Source organism: Calypte anna, chromosome 12, assembly GCF_003957555.1.
Source record: "Calypte anna isolate BGI_N300 chromosome 12, bCalAnn1_v1.p, whole genome shotgun sequence".
Taxonomy (NCBI): domain Eukaryota; kingdom Metazoa; phylum Chordata; class Aves; order Apodiformes; family Trochilidae; genus Calypte; species Calypte anna.
This window is the reverse complement of record NC_044258.1, coordinates 19,921,031-19,938,445: the sequence shown is the minus strand read 5'-3', so window position 1 is coordinate 19,938,445 and position 17,415 is coordinate 19,921,031. Positions and strand designations below refer to the sequence as shown.

At 42.7% G+C, this 17,415-nt stretch overlaps 1 protein-coding gene across 3 annotated transcripts in view; it reads right to left on the bottom strand.

Annotated features, from left to right (window-relative positions):
* ITPR1 (inositol 1,4,5-trisphosphate receptor type 1) overlaps positions 1-17,415 on the bottom strand; it is a 163,504-nt gene that overhangs the window by 106,894 nt on the left and 39,195 nt on the right. For 2 of the 3 annotated variants that reach the window (XM_030458159.1, XM_030458158.1), the window contains exons 4-11: positions 11,085-11,200; positions 7,902-7,988; positions 7,299-7,457; positions 5,960-6,058; positions 5,412-5,495; positions 5,182-5,328; positions 4,275-4,370; positions 2,849-2,893 (exon numbers count right to left, since the gene is read on the bottom strand). In XM_030458159.1, coding sequence (XP_030314019.1) covers positions 2,849-2,893; positions 4,275-4,370; positions 5,182-5,328; positions 5,412-5,495; positions 5,960-6,058; positions 7,299-7,457; positions 7,902-7,988; positions 11,085-11,200 — 833 coding nt within the window. The remainder of the gene's footprint in view (positions 1-2,848; positions 2,894-4,274; positions 4,371-5,181; positions 5,329-5,411; positions 5,496-5,959; positions 6,059-7,298; positions 7,458-7,901; positions 7,989-11,084; positions 11,201-17,415) is intronic. The other variant, XM_030458161.1, reaches the window with a different exon arrangement.

The window sequence follows — 17,415 nt, the reverse complement described above, 5'->3', positions numbered from 1 at the left end:
ACAGAGTCAGACCAAGCCCTCCAGACCCACCTGTCCATGTTAGACAGATGTCTCCTGTAATTTGCAGGCAGAACTCTGAACCATTCCAAGTACTGTTCAGTCAGCTGGACACCAATAAAACCAACAAGTAGCTGATCTTGCCAACCATTTCTTCACATTCCCTGGTGTTAATAATTTCTGAATATTTCTGGATCACAATAAATCCTAAACCACAGAAATTATGTCTTGCAGATAGTGCCAGGGGAGGCTCCAAATCCTCTGACCATTTACCCCCCCCTAGAGCTCTGGGAACTCTGACTAACTTCAGATGAGCCATGTCTGCCAAGCCCCCCACCCCTGACACTACTACTTCTTGAGATGTATTTGATGTACTACAATTATCAGTCTAACCAAGTCATTATGGGACCTGCAACTGGAAAACCCAGCAGCACTGGGTACCAACCATCCTGGAGGGAAACAAACTTCAGCAACAAAACCAGGACAAGCATCTATCCATCACAGACAAATGAAACAGCAGCTAACCCAGAGGTTGGCTGTCTTGCTGCTCACACATCAGCTCATGATGCACTCAAACACAGTGATAGACTCCAAAGGACATGGCATCAGCAGCATCTTTATTCCCAAGGTGCTAGCAGATTACCAGCCTCTACTAACAAAGTAAAGATACTAACACCAACTGAGTAAAACTCTGGATTTTCAGATGGAAGGACAAAGTTTGGAAAAAACAATGCTAAACTGGAAAAAAGGAATTGCAGCTTTCTCTAAAACCTTCTCTAGGGAACTATCAGTATCACCAGTCCACAAAAAAAAAGTTGCTAAGTGTCTGACACAAGGCAGGATTCAGCTGTCCATCTACAAACACCTAAATCCTAGGTGTAATTTTTCAAAGGGATCAAGTGTCAGCTCCCTTGTGCTCTTGGCACCAGTGAAAGATGGGTTCAAGCAGTGAGGACTCCAGTATCTTCCCTTCAAAGCCATGCTGTGAGGACTGCAGTCCTTAAACATCCAGGCAAGGTACTGCCATTGATCATGCCTCAGGATGCTCTCATTACCACTTCTGTACTCAATGAACTTGGCTGCAAAGCAGTGACATTTAAAGTCTGATTTTGCACATGGGAACAGTTAGCTGTATGGAACAGAAATACACCTTGGGAGTGTGCCTTCAGGAGAAGAAACTATGAGCTGAATGGAGTCCATCTGGAGCCTTTACACCAGAAGAAATTTGCTCACTTGGAATGAATTCTCCAGGCTTCAGCTGTCTCCATCTCTGCAGCTGCTCTGTCCTCACAGTTTGTATTCCAGGAGACAACTGGTCAGTTATTGACACCGTGGCAAAAATCAGGAAGTAGAAAATGGGGCAATTTAACTAAAACTAAACCATCACCCCCAAGTTGGACAAAAGCTGTTCCCTTGGTACCAGCTGGCATCTCACCCCTGCCCCTTTAACCCCAGGTATACCTGTACTGAGGTATAAGAAGAAAAAAACAACACAGAGCTGTGCCAAGAAACCTCCCATCTTGCAGACAGCTCCCATTTTGATAAAGTTGGACTAGGGACAAAGCTGGCTAAAGCAGCCTACACCAACCTGTTGGTAGCTAAACAGTGCAGTCATTTTGCATCAGAACTGAGGGATCTGCTCCTGATCCTCATCTCTGCGGGCTGGGTTTGCCATCTAGTGGCAAAGTCACAGAGCCGGGAAAAAGCAGCTCAGCTCTGGAGTGTCTCCAGTTCCTGCACTTCCCATCAGAGGGAGATGTTGGAATTACACAGGAGGGTGGATGTCTGAAGGACCTCAACACTGATCAGTTTCTAAAACGTTAACAAAATAGCTTGATGTTGCAATCTCTTCCCCACAATAACTTTGTAAGGTGTTTTTTTTTGTTGTTTTTCATTTTTCCAGTCTGTTTACTGAAGTCAAGCTGTCAGAAGGTCAGTGTTAGCTGCCAGGTACCACCACTAAACCAATTAGGATAATAGCTCAATATCTGGGGGTAAGGATTGGCCTCTTAATGGCAGGAATATTGGAACAAATCCTTGTAGGAGGAAAATTCCACCTCATGGTATTTCAAAGCATCACAGTGCATCTTTAAAAACCCCAGGAGTAGTTCTTCATACTGGAACAAATTATCCAACACCATATTCCAGGACAAATGTCCAAGCAAGATGCGTAAGTCTACGACTAAGTCCAACTAAAAAAAAATGCAACCCACAATGGAAAGTGATGTTCCAGTTTTATCTCTTTTCAACTACTGAAGCAACAGTTTCCCTTTGACACTTGGTACAAAGCATCAGCACACTCAGGCTTGGACACCACGACACTTACTGAAAACACCACAGACCTGCTTTCACAGGAAAAGGAGAAGAATGGCACTGAAATCATTCTCACCCTGCCATTCTTGCTCTCTAGACCCTTAATCCTGGGGCTTTCCTGTGGAAAGCTAAAACAATGAGTGGGAATCCATCTCTTAAACAAGGAGTGGGACAACTGACTGGCACAGCACATCCCGTGTCACCTTGAGCAAATTGCTGGTCACACCTCTTCAAGAGAGAGTTTCAAAGAAGCAAAGGGGTAAGAAACACAAAGACAGAAAGAGATGCTACAAAGAGGGGAGGGTGTCCAGGTAACATAAATTCTGTTCCACGTGCATTGCTCTTGACTAAAGCCTAACCCAGTTTTCAAAATCCACTCCTCTGGAAAGGCCTTAAAAGTCTTCAGATCATTCTGAGTTTTATGGTTTCTTCCCTAGCAGCAAAGCTGGGACCATCTATGCACTGGCCAGGTAAATATCTGGTCCTGTGCCAAGCCCTCCTCAATCAGGGGCAAGATCAGACTCTTGCCTATACTTACTGAGGATTGACACTCCAGGTCATCTTCCTCATAGTCAGGGTTTACCTGATGAAACAGAATCACAGGCACGTCAAACTCTAGCAGAGCTGGAAGGGGGAAACAGCCTCAGTGTGGTCTAAACTTATTTTGTAAAAAAAAAAAAAAAAAAAAAAAATTAAAAAAAAAATGCCCTACTGCTCCAGCACTACCAGGCATGCAGAACAAACTGTGCAAACAGATTCAGTTCTGGCTGGGGATCTGCTCATCAATTAAACACTTGGGGGATCTGCAAAGATGCAGAGATTTAACTTGCACAGGATAATCACTAAAGGAGCAAGAGGGACAGAGAGATACCAAGTTTCAGGGTCTGTTTTGGTTTTGTTTTTTTCAATCCCAAGTGGAATTTCCAGCTATAAACTACAGGCTTGGCAGAAAGCTTTCAGAAGAAACAGTACTGTACCCATGGATCAGGTGAGCAATCTCCTCTGGTGTATTTTTGCATGGTGTAACACTATGTATTTGTTTTGGTTGATGAGAAAAGCCAGGATTTACTGGAAAAGCTCTATACTGGTTCACTGCTGGAAGAGATTTGCAAAGGAAGTGACAAAATCCTGCTGTTACTCCATTCTGCTTGTTAGAAGAATATAAAATGGGTTCTTTAATCTGGACTCTTCCCACTGATGGTCTCAGGTCAACAGTGTGTGCTGAGACAGCTCTTCTGTCCTGCTACAACTCCTGCATCCAGGAGCTTGGACTGACAGTGCTTTCTGTAAGGCATGCTGATATATCTGGAGTAAATAAAACTGCTTTTAATCAACTTTTACAAGTGTTTAGCAGCAAAATTCACAAATTAATTGTTGGGTTTTTTTAAATAAAAAGTCTCAATCTTATTTCAATAGAGAAGGGAGGATGTTTACTATGGAAAGAGAGAAAGATTTATTTATTGTGTGCTTGGACAGCTAAGCTTTACCCACAGTTCTTATAAAACTGGCTTGAAGCATAACTGAGTTTCCATTTTACAGCCAGTTCTACTGTTCTGATTGGGAATCAGTGATTCAAGAGAAACTAACAGTAACTGAATTCATTTTCCCCAAAAGGCTCCCAAGCCATTTACAGTGTATTCATCTATTAATAAATTCACCTTGCTTCTACTGCCCACCTGACAAGATACTATTTAGTGTCTATTGTTTGCAGAAGAGCTATTGCCTCTAGAAATTATACCAAAAAAGTGAAACAAGCTCAAGGCTACCCCTGTACCACAGTGTTCTTTCAAAGCTCCTTCACCTTATTTTCTGTTTACCCATCTATTCTCATATTAATACCAAGGACCCAAACACCACTCCCCGGGTCTGTTCCTAAGGCAGGAGATGAGCTTTTCAGAAGGTGCAAAAGGAAGGAAATGCTGTGGAAGGAAAGGCTGAGTTTCTAAGCAAGCCCCAACACCTACCTCTGCTGCCAGGTAGTGTCCAGTGGCAAGGTGTTTGAACCTGAAAAGGCTGTTCCAGTACCCTGCCCCACCACGACAAGGATCATGCTGCACCACCTACACAGAGAAGATGAAACACATGTGAACAACACTCAGTACAGTGAACACTTCATGCAGACCACCATCAGCTCACTCAGCAGCTTATGAACATTGATTTTTCTGCACATTGTCAAGTGACAATACTCAGGGACAGCTACCACAGAAGATGTGGCTGCAGCATATCAAAGTAATGCTAATTCTAGGTGGGTTTCTATGCATATCAAAGCAGGTAATTCTTGGAAAAAGAATATGAAAAACACCTACCCACCATTACAATTAAATTTAAATTCTTTAATGGCAACCACTTAAAATCATAAACCAACTCTAATCACACCAATAAAGTGAGGATATTTTAAGAAGCCAGCCATGGCCAAGGTGTTAGTCACTCCATTTTAAAGCCAAGCACAGAAAAAAATGGTCCAGACAAGCAACACGCAGAGACTGGGAAAGGATTGCAATCTGTGAAATGAGGATATGCAGAATCACATTATTCCACACCAAAAATAGAGTGTTCAGCAAACCCAGCAGGACAGTTGAAATTATTGGCTGGTGTTAAACTTTAGTGACTGGTAAGAAAATGACTTCATAGATGCTTTTGTGTCCCCTTTTTCTCAATCATCAAGAGCCTGGATTTGAGAAATATCTGCTGCAGCATTAGAAATCAGAACCCAGCTTTGGTTTTGCATTGAAAGCACAGTAAGAAAAGGAATTTTAACACTGAGCTTCAAACACCAGGAAGACTTTTACCTAAAAAAAGAAATCCAAGTACACAATTTTTAACAGTAATTGTTCCTACAAAGCCAACCCCAGCCTGGGTTCCAATTCTTACCTCTACTTCCCACAGGGCTTTTGAGCTGGTGGCAGACGTGGCTGACTGTCTTCCCGTTGTTCTCAGGAAGACGTGCTGCTTCTTCCTGTGCTCATCACAGGTCAGAAACTTCTCCTGTTCTGCATGGAACAGCCTCACCACATCCCCCTGGCAGAGCCCAGACACCACAGTCAGCACAGGCATTACCCATCAGTGACCAAGTTGCAAACAAGCAGAGCTTCAAGTCTTACCCCTTTGAGAATATCATCCTTGTTATCACTCCATTTCATGAAGAGGACAATTTTCCAGCTTGTATTGCAATTCACAGAGTTGACCTAAAAGGATAAGTCAAACCATGAGTGCCAGCCTTGTGCCTGCACAAGACACTGCCACAAACTACTGCCTTACCTTTTAGAGTTTGCAACCAAACCCTGCAGTCCCTGCTGCATTGCTTTAGGGAAGGAAAAGCCCTTCATGCATTTACCCCAGAGCAAGCAACTACACAGCTGACCTGCCAGCAAGTCACTTGCTAGATATCACTGTGCCATGACTTCTGGTTTTGAAGGAATAACTTAATTTTAGCCAGCCAAGCACAAGAGACCAAACCTCTGTCTAGCACCCAAAATACATGAGAAAAGTCTTCTAGCTCTGTGAAGTTCCTGATTAACAGCATAATCATTCCTCAGCACTGCCAAAGGCACCATCCAACTCCCCCATTTCCATGAAACAAATCCCAGCAGCTTAGCTGAGACACAGGGAGGTTTGTGTGAGTGCTCCAGCTGTGTCAGTCTGTCCTTACCTCATTGCACCCTGGATTATCTACAAGCTGGTGGCTGCTGGCATGGAGAGGCTGCCCAGCGTTGACAGGGTTCAGGACCACTTTGTCTCCAATGACAACCTGTAGATAAGTGCAATATCAGACAGAAACCTGCAACCTGAGAAAGCTTTTTTTTTTCCTCCTTTTAATACCAAGTGTTGGGAGGAAATCACTTTCTTGCAGTTTGGGAAGACACCAGCCTGAGTATAGAAACCAGGACTCTGCTCACTTCAGGATTTAGCTCATTGTACTAAGTCACGCAAGCAGAAAAAACCCCACACTGTTGGACTCCAAGGCTTTCAGAGGAAACACAGGCTGTAATGCTGGTAGCAAACCTAGCTGCTGCTTTCCATGAAGTTGTTTCTCTGGCTAAAATTTAACAAATTAATTCCTATAGCAAAAGACCAGCCCAATGTTGTCCTCCTTCCAGATGCACTTTCATTGGAAAAATCAGATTCTTGTCCATATGGCATAGGACTCAATACAATTCACTTGATTATGGACAGTGAAGGTCCTGTTCTTCCCTTCTTCTAGGGAAAAGTCCCACTAAAACCAAAACTAAAAACCAAGAAGCCTTTTCTATATTGAAGAGAACTGCTCTTAGTGAAAGTGTCTGAGAGTTGATGTCATTTAAAAAGTGTTTATTGGCCACAGTGCACTACCCTGTGCCTTGGCCGTGCTATGTGTGTCTGTACACAGTGACAGGTATGAGGGTGGTCTACAGAATAAATTACTGCTATCTGAGAAAGCCAGTGTGTTGATGTGCCAAATACCTTCCTGACCTACACCTCAGGTCACACTGAGCTCTCCTGAATCCTGGTTTGGGGCAGACCCGAGTAAAGACCCAAGACACAGTAAAAAAAGATTAAAACAGCAATGCATTCAATTCAGAATCTATCATTTTCCAGATTTCCCATGAACAGGAATTTACCCTCATTATTACCTCATTCCTCACATAAGAAATGATGATGAATTTTGATTCCAAACTGACATGACTGAAAACCAAGACACCAATCACTTGTTCTACATCTCCCAAAGCAACCCAGGCTTTCCTACCATTTTGAATTGGGCAGGAACTATGGAAGGCTAGTGGAATCAGGTCCCTTATTCCTTCCAATGTCAAATCATTCCATGTTTCCAAAATATAAGTTACCATAGCAAGTTTCCTCCCCCTCATGACAGCATAGGGAAAAAGTTGTTCCTGCAGCATCATGGACTGCAAGATGTGTGCAGTTCATTAATTGCAAGGCAGGCTCTGGGAGATGAGCTGTGCCTGGCTGTGCCCAGAGAAACACCTGCAGGTACTGTTTGCAGCACTTACGCTGTCTCCTATGGAACGAAGTTTGTAGAAGGGCTGAATGTAGAACCAGGAACCTTCATTTCCAGCTTCATCCAAGGTCACCCTCATAGCATTCTTCTCCAGTAGAGCTGGAAGCCTCTTATTTACTGTTAAGTATTTGTTACTTTTTAAGTGAAGCAGCTAGAATAAGAATTAGAGTTCAGTTCTAATAATGCTCGTTTTTCCTCTCCTCAACACACAGCAGATGTGCACAAGATAACCACACTATCACACACAAATTAAAATAAAAACTCTCAGCAACTACTCCTGAAGTGCTGAGTGGAAGCCAGTCTGCCACTTTGCAGATGGCCAAGGCTAATGAAGGCTCTAAGAAGCATTTCTGAAGAAAGCAATCATGGTGACATCAAAATAATAATAATTAAAAAGCACAATTAACCCATAAAAATAGCAGTGACTCCACCACAGCTATACAGGCAGTTCCAGCTTCACAGAATCCCAGGTCAGGACACCATCACACCTTGCAAAGCTACAGATTTCTCCAGGAATTCCAGAAATTTCAAGTCACATTGATCAGGGGAGTTTGAGCAAGATCCTTCACAGCTTGGGAAGGTGTTCACAGCCTACCTGGATGACATTGCCATACTGGATGACTGTTCCCAGCAGCTTTCTGTTTTCAGTTTCATTCTGTTTCTTTTCCAAATCTGCTGCATGCTGGAATCAAAGAAGAACAATTCAGTTGCTGGGTGTTTCATAAAAAGCATGGCCAAACACTTAAAACTCTTTAAGAGTATTGCAAAAGAACTAGAAACAAATGTGAGCATCTGGAACAGAACAATTTCCCTTTTTCCAACAGCATATTTTCTAATTCCCTTTTCCAGGTGTTTAGGAAGACAGACACACAGCATTTAAACACTCCATAAAGTGACAACATTTTTGAAAAAAGCATGAGACTAAAAACTCAGGAAGACAAGATGGAAAACAAGCCATGAGAAGACAACACCCTAGTTCCCTGGGGAGGGAAGGTGAAGAGATGAGAAACAACTCACACCAGCAGGGTCATAACAGGGAAAACCCCTGCAAATCTGAATGTCAGAGAAATACATGGGCTTATTTAATAATCTGTTTCATTTTAAAGGAAGGGAGCCATTTTCCTGGGTTGTTTTTAAACCATTTCACTTAGTTGATTTGTTCTTACTTCATATAAAAATTATATTTTTCATTAAAACCAGGATTTGCTTCAACTCATATCTAGTGGTAGAGAGTAAATTTAAACTGGACTTTTTGGAGGCTAAGCATCAATGTTTATGGCTTGGTTCTCAGATCTCAAGGACTACAGAAGGTCCAGTTTTCCTCTGGAGGAGAAGAAAGTGCCCAAGGTTCCTTACTGTAGTATGACAAAGCAGTAACACAAGACAAAGCTGAGCCATGGCAAAGGAAGAGCTATCTGAACGCTGCTGTAAGATTTCATCACCTTCAGCTTACACAAAATGTGCTATTTTTAGCAGCTGGGCCAGGTATGACAGCAGGCTCTTGCTCCAGAAGAATCTGGAATAAAGCTGTTCATTCAAATTCAAAAAATCTACTCAGAAATACAATGCAGCATGATTTTATCTTTATTGTTGAAATACAATTCTTGCTTGATTTCCAAGTATTCTGTAGAAAAAAGGATTTCTTCAACACACTGGGGCCCTCTCAGTTACCTAAGGCAATCACAGAAGACAAGACTGCTCTGTCAGCACTGGGTTAGGTGCCACATTTATTATAAATAAACAGTGTATTCTCTAAAAATATGATTACAGCTCCAGGTGCATTTCCTCAGCTCACACCAAACCCAACAATCATTCAAACCCCACCATTTTCCATGGCCACTAGATGTCAGCTTCTCAACCAGTACTGACTCCTGAGCCCAGAGAAAGACAAGTGTCCCAGATTTCAAATCCCTTAAATGGCATTAACTGAAAATAACCTGACCTCAGCACCGAGCACTCAGCAGAGGACAATAAATTTCACCAGCAGACAAACAGAAGCCAAAAAAGGCAAGTGATGATGACTGCATCTTGCATCACCAGTGTCATCAGAAATCCTATGCACTGATAAAGCAACCTGTGCACGTGTCTCAGGGCACAGATCCCCTGATACATTGGGCAAACTGAAGTTTTTAGTGTATTCCACATGCCAAATGGAAAGGATGGCACAAGGACCCATATGACTGGCAGAAAAACCAGTTCAGATCAGAGTGATGAACATGGGACCAAGTTATTCCAAGCCATGCATCAGCTCCAGGTCACTGAAGACCTCATTTGACTCATGCTACACAAAGGATTGGCCTTTGTGTCACTGGGACACATTAAATACTCCCCAATAAAACCATAAAGTTCACAAATCCTCCCAGCAAATCAAGCAAGCAGCTGGTGCCCAGTGGTACAAATCTGTGCAAACATCCCTCAGCTGGGACTGAGACAGGAAAAATCTAATCCTGTATTTCCATAGGCACAAACTAGTGAAGTGTCAGGTGAACAGGAACAGGTCCCAAAGACTGAACTGGCACATGCTGAGGAAAGCAAAGACAGCTTTAAATAAATGACACTGGAATCCAGGCCAACCACAAAGTCTTTTTCTCCTACATGACACAGCATTTAGACCACAATTTTCTCTGAAAATCTATGAACTCATACACGTAACCCGTGGGTATAAACTACCCCCTTCCCCTACACACCAAAAAACCCCAAACCCAGAATCCCTTGTTACTCAGGACATGATCTGCTCCTCTCACCATCACCAAAGGGGCAGGAGAAATCCAGAACAACCGAGGGACCTTTGTGCTTCAGCCAGCACCAAAATAGCTTTCTCCTTGCCAAGTTAATACCTCTAGGTTATAAAATTATGTTTTCAGAAGAAAAATGAGTCAAACAGCCTTTGCAAAACGCAGGAGCAAGGCAGCCATATGGCAATCAGCAAATGACACTCTCCTACAGGGCCATTTTGTATTTCAGTCTACAATGAGCTTAATATAGGCTTAAAGAAACTAAAAATATTTAGAATTGTAATTTTGACATGAAGTACTCTAGCTATGTAATTTTAACATAAACATGGATTTTATTTAACTCTAAAGTCAGCAGATGGTATTTAAGTTAGCTTTTTTTTTTTTTTACATAGGGGTTCTAAAAACAGCAATCAATTGCCTCACTAGGTTTTCATCTGCTGAATGTCAACATTTTACCCAGAAAATATTAAATACTGCAAGCTAATGAGGAAGGAGAGGATGTCTGGCCTTATAATTACCCATAATTACCCATCAACCTTTACATGTTTTAGCAGCAGCTCCACTTGTTTGAAGGATGCCTATAGATTTATCAGGTCAGTGGCTCAGATGCCATCATCAGCTCAGCTGCCACTCAGGACTTCCCACCCTGAGACCCAATGCCTGAGAACCCTCTCATCCCTGTGGTTGTTTGAGGGATCCCATTTTTATGCTGTTATCACCTAAAATGCTCAAGTAGAGCAGTATTAGAGCCTAGCAAAGACTAATAACAAAAGCCTCAATATCTCCCATGACTCCAACCCCATATCCCTCACACTGATATTGGGCCAGAGACCTGGAGCAGAACCTTGTCACAAATCAGAGGATGCTTAAAGACTCAGGGAATGTCTCAAAAGGAGTCTTGTATCCTAATTTTCTATAATTTCTTCCTTGGTGTCTCCCAGTTAACTGCCTCAAGTGGATCAGAGATATTTATTTAAATTGAAATATCATCAAGCTGGATGGAAATGCTGATGATACAAAGGATCCCAAACATCAACACTTACATGCAGTTTATTGAGCAGCACTGCATCTGTTGTGCTGTTGGCTCCTGGCTTTGCTGCTTTCCAGAACTGCTTCTGGGCAGAGTACCGGTTCATGGGGCAGAGCTTGAACAGGCAATCTGCAGAAACCAAAGGAAAAAAACAAAAAAAAGAGAAGAAATAAACAGAGAGATTGCTTCAGCCATTTGTAATTATCTGGGATTTTGCTGGTAATATTGTCCAAGTGTTCCAGCAGCAAGGAGAGGTTTATAAACAAATTCCAGAAAGCTTTTGATCAGACAAATGCTTTTTTGGGCATCAGGAATGTTGCCCCATGAATGATAAAAATTAACTGCTGCTGCCAAACATGTGATGCAAGAGCAGAAAATTTATAACTTGTCCCAGTCAAAAACGCTGCCATACTAAAATGGTAACATGTTCCAGTGCTTTCCCAGGAAAACAGAGGCATTTTCAACTATTTGTCTTTCTATTTTAGCAGGTATGCTACTTCGCACGATTTATGTTACACTGGGGGGGGGGTTGTTGTTGTTGTTCATTTCGGTTTTCAAATCAATTCCCTTCTATTGCTAGGGAAAATGAGGCACAAAGAACATGAGAATATCACATAATAAAGCAGCAGCAGCACAAAATGCCCCCAGCCAGCAGCACAGAGATGCACAGACATTCCCAGCACACTTCCAGGTAACAGGGAACCCCTCAGGGAGCCAGGATCTTTACCCACTGCATCCACATAGTTTATTTAACATTGTGCCTGGCAAAAGCCAGGAATTACAGCTCGTTAGTCTTATTAAAAATACATTTCTTATATTAAAGAGATGCTAACTGATCAGTAATAAAACCAAATTAGCTGCATTTAATGTTTTTCCTCTTCTCTGTTGCTAAGCAACCGAACACGCAAAAAAATAAATTAAGCTATTCAAAGACAGTGCCTAAAGTAGCAGCTTAGAAGTTTAAAAGATGTGCCAAAAAAGCCAGAAGGCTGTTCCCAGTGCCTCCTTGGCAATATGGTGGATGTGAGGCTGGAGCCTTCGACTTCACCTGCTATTTCTCAAGGCTCCTGGTGTTTGGTTACAGCCAAGCCCAGGAGAGACCTACCTGGGTTTTTTTCATTCACTACCTAAAAAGCACTGCTGCTGAGGGGCTGCCTTGCCAACAGACACACTGGATGCTTCTCGATCCAAAAAGGGAAAAACCTCTGGCAGAGATTAAATCTGCTGAAGAGGCTGAGCTCCACTGGAGACAGACCTTGACAATTTTAGCTCGGGATGCTGATGGAGAGGGACCCTTTCACTCCTTTCAAGCCTTTTTTAAAGGAAAGAACAATTTGATGTCACTGTGCCTGCCTAATCCACCCTCAAAGCCACACCAGGCCAATACCAAACCCCTTTCACTGAAAGCCAAAGGTTTGTCTTCAAAACTAACTCACCTCCCACCAGGGTGAAGCAGGGCTGGCAGGTTGTCGTTTCATTTCATTTCACAGCGAGCCACCAGCTGCCACACGGGCTGATCAGCCTCTCCCAAAGCATCACAGCCATCCCTGCAGCCTGCCCAGCATCCCAGGAACAGCCCCCAACAGGGTGACATGTACTGAGGAAGGACAGAGAGCTGGGGGGATGTGGAAGGGGCTTTAACTCAATTTATTCAGAATCACTCACCTCCACCTCCAGCTTTGGGGCTTCTGAACAAAGAAGAAAAGTGGAAAATGAAGTGCAAGCCACACTTTCCAGGTTTGCTCTTCTTTAATGTATTTTTCTTTTACATAAAAATGATTCACAGGGATTGACAGCACTGAAAGCCACTGCTGGCTGGCACTTTAAGCTAAGACTATGCATTGGAAGCATCACACCAGTTATAAAATTTTCTATTTTTGCTTAAACCATCAGTTCACACAATGACAGCAATTAACACACAGAACTGCATAGAAGAATTAATTGTATGCTACATTTAGTCACAATGAAAGTGTACTTTTCTCCACCCTTTTCAGTCAAGAAAGTTGTCAAGTTCGGCTCAATTTCTACATCATTAACTGCAAGCAACCTCTTCTGTTCTCTAGCACAGGGCAGGGGTCTACACATGTCTGACCTTGTCCAAAGCAAGAAGAGAAAACATAGCATGTTTTCCTTAGGTTTTTTTCCTAATTAAAAAGCTACAGATTAAAAAACAAGCCATGAAAAGCACTCAACTTTTTTCCCCTAGTTTTGGTTCTATTAAACCTATTTCTTAAGTGGTCAAGTAGTTGAACACAACTTTAATCATCTTCACGGGAGCACCAGAGGCTGACTGGTACTGGATGTATTTCACCACGTGTCAAACTGCATCAGCTTCATGGCCAGGAGACTTTTACATCTCCAGCTTCCACTGACTTCAATGTTCACAAAAATCAACATGCAAGGATGTGCTAGCTGAGAACCATCAGGGTCTGCACTCAGTGGTGATGTGATGGTTGTGCAAGATAAACCAGCTACTTCTCAGACACTATGCTATGGAAGCCAAGTCTGTTCCTGAGAGACCCAAAGTGAAGCCAAAGCAGCTGCACCTCTCAGCTACCTGCACCCATCACAGACTCAGGCAGCTTCAGCCATGTGGGAAAGGTGATAAATAAAGCTACAACTGCAATTACATCTTATTACCCACTGTAGAATATTAACCATGAAGGAATGCCTTTTCTTTCCAGATCTCCATGATATACAGTGGGAAATGGCAGAGCTGCACAGTGGGTGAGTGGGAAACTCAAGCCCTACGTAAGCACTGACGGAATGCTGCAACGTCACTGAGCACAGCCACGGGACAAAGGCCCTGCAAGTGCACAGGGATGAGGAATGAAGGTTATGTGGGCATCTATCAAATGTGCATTTCAGTGCTCTCAAGCTAAATCCTCTTCTTTTGCCAGCCATTGCTTTGCAGCTAATAGACTAAGTCCATAACTGCACCAGGTCAGACCCTGACCCCAGGTCAGACATCGTCCCTTTCACTGCTGGGACATTTGGGTCCCCACAGGGGCCTCTGCCACCTGCAGCTCATAGGTAACATCTGCCTCTCCTCTGCATGCACCAGCATCACAGATGAATAACCAGAATCAAGGATACTGGGAACACTAGAAGCTTCCATGTTCTCCAGTGTTCTGGATCCAATGAAGAGAGAACCCAGCAGCCACTGACTCCACCAGCAATTCTTTCTACCCCATGCTTTTCATTTTACCTTCTTCCTTCTCCACTCCTTTCACCTGTACTGGACATTGCTCCGTTCCTACTCATACTTTCCAAACTTCCAGCCTCTCCTTCTTGTCCAAGCCCAACCAGATTCTCTACTTTAGACACCATTAATTTATTCAGCCCCTAACAACTGATTAATCCATCCCTTCTCTTCTCCATCCAGATCAAAGTATAGGTCTCTCCCTAATCCTTGAGAACAGATTGTTTCGCCCAGACAATGATCATCTCCTGAGGCTTCCCATCACCATCCCAGGCACCTTCCACTCCCAAAGCAGAAGAAATCAGGACTTCACAAAGAAAAAGCAGGGATTTTTATTCCTTAACCAACAGCACAGTTGACAGCTGTGTTGACAGGTTTCACAGCAAAAGGAAAAACCTGGCCAGACTGTTGCACAGGAATTTAAGTGGCATTTAGGTGGTATATTAGTAAGATGATTAGAAAATATATTGTAAGACCTGCTAAAAATTGCAAATACCCAGTACCTTCAGAGAGGCTGGAGTGATTTGGAGAAGTAAGAGGAGCATCTCAGAGCCCACCACATACCATATACTTTCTTTCACCAGAAGCTGCCTAGAAATACACAACTCAAACATACCCAGGCAATTCCAGTCTTCCCTTCAGGGAGTTTTCCCACTGCTTGGGGCATCAAGGGATGCTGTGATGTCAGTTCTACCCTTGGCACCTGGAGCCAGCTCAGAAAGCTGCTCAGCTGACAACATCCAGAGCAGGTTGTGGTGCTCAGCCCTGCCAGGTGCCAGCTGGGCACCAGTCCCTGTGACAGCTCCCAACCTTTGCAGTTTGGGCAGGATGAGCAGCTCAGAGAGATGGAAGCAGCAACACCATTTTCCTCTCTCTGCCATTCCTGTGTGCTCGTCTCTAAATGATCTGGAAGCACTTTTAGCTTCAGCCAGGCTGGTTGTGTAATACAACACTCATCATTTTTTCCAAATCTCCCCCCCGCTATTTTAAGCATTTAGTAGAAACAATTCACCAGCTTCTCAGCAGCAAGAGAAATCAGGCATCAATTTTTTTTTTTTTTTTTTTTTTTGGCAACAAAAAGGTGTGTTAGAACTTCATTTTTTAAACCCCGACTTCACAAAATGCCAACTGGAGAAAGGTGAGAGTGTAGAAAGAAATCATTCCCTCTCTCAGAAAACTTACTTAAGAGCACTTTCAGATGAGGGAAATCTATAAAGATATTCAAATAAGTCACTTACAAAACCCACTGAATATTTAACACCAACACAGCTGTTTCTTCGTTACTTGAAAAGCCAAATTCCTTTTTGCACAGCAATACTAAAATTAAAAGGAAATTAGCAATTCCCTGCTGAAATTTGGCAGTTTCTCTTCAGACCTTTCCATACTTACATACCCAGTATTTCCCCAAAGCCCAAGTGTGATCACAGGAGAGAATAAATATAGGGATAGGATATTTTTCTTTTCAAATGCATTGTAGAACAGCAAGAAGATGAAGAGGTAACATAGCTGGCAATGATGAAAATACTGTAAATACAAGTTCTCAATTTTGTATTTATGAAAGTTAGACAGCTTTAATACACTCATGTAGGGGATAACATTCCAGAGCATGAGGAGATTATTTATTTAAAGACAAAATGAAGACCTCTTCTGTGTTTAAGTGAAATATTTTCTTGCAGGAGGCACACAGAATAATACAAAATGCATATATTCAATCCCAGGCAAGTTTCACCTCCTCAGAAGCCCTCGGATAACTACATCATCTATTTCTATACTTGTTCCTGCTGAGGTTTCAAATGAAGAGATGACAGCCTAAGAGGTTCAAAGAATGTAGAACAAAAGCGGCTACAGAAATGTGTTGATTATTAATCATTCCTGCATTTCCATAACGAGGGAGGCAAAAAAAGAGCCTGATCCTTCTGAAATCACTGTCTTTGTGACAAGAAGACATCCTTTCATTTGCCATTTGCATGTGAACAGGTTTGGTTGGGAGCCCAGCAAAGCATTTCAAAACCCATCCCAAGATGCAGCCAGTGCCTGACCTGCTCTCCTGCTGGAGCCCAATCCATCCACACCTCCAGCAGGAGGAGCAAAAACCCAACCTGCACTGTCCCCATCTAGCTGAGAATTCCAACCTCACATTGCCAGCAGTTCAGTGGGGAAATCTGAAGGGCAAGTGAGGGGGACATTTGTATTCCAGGGCCATGGATCTTGTCACTGTCACACCCGTCACTGCAAAGCAACCCAGTCATTCAGCATTCAAATGCTCAACTAATTACATGACAAAATTTATTAGAGGTTTCTGCTGCTCTGAAGTCTGTTACCTCCCTTCTGCATGCTGTTGCATCTTGCCTGCTTCAAGGGCTTTCAATGTTTTTCTTCTTAAATAATAACAAAGGAGGAAAATAACCCTTGCAACCAACGTTTAAATGCAGAGCCTGCATGATTTATGAGCTAAATATATTTTAATTTTTATGTTAAAATAACCACCCTCAATTCCTATCTGCAAGACATAAGGGTAACCACCCTCTTGCCATTATATTCATTTATGCACAGTTCTACCAATGGAAATTGCTGCTTCGGTTTTTTTTCAAGCTGTACCAGCACAGGAAAGGATGTAATTGTTATTAACTTACAGGTGATGGAGCAAACCAAGCAAAGGGAGAAGGCTGCAGTGCTGATTTCAGAGGGAAAAATTATATACCTGAGAGCTGGACATTGAGTATCAACACATTTACCCAAATACCCAAAATTTCCTGTGGGATAAGGCTGTCCTTCCAAGGATGAGCAAGCACAGAGCTTGTATCTCCTGCAGGAAAAATTATATCCTGATAGGAGAGGGAGCAGAAGCAAAGCAGAGACAACTCACAACGTGACAAACACCTTCCAAAGGCCCCATGACCACAATGGTGGCAAAGTGCCCCAAAATCTACCAGAGCACTAACATGAGAAACACCTCCAGGCAAACATCTTAGGACCCAAAGAGTTCAGCACACATCAGTGTTTGTTTTATTTCTCTGTGTAACCTCTTTGGTCTCCTTCAAAAAGAAAACTGCTACTCGAAAAGAGAGAAATATTTAGACACTGCATATACAGGCAGTTCCAAAAGGAAACATTTGCAGGAAAGACCAGATTCATTTTTCAG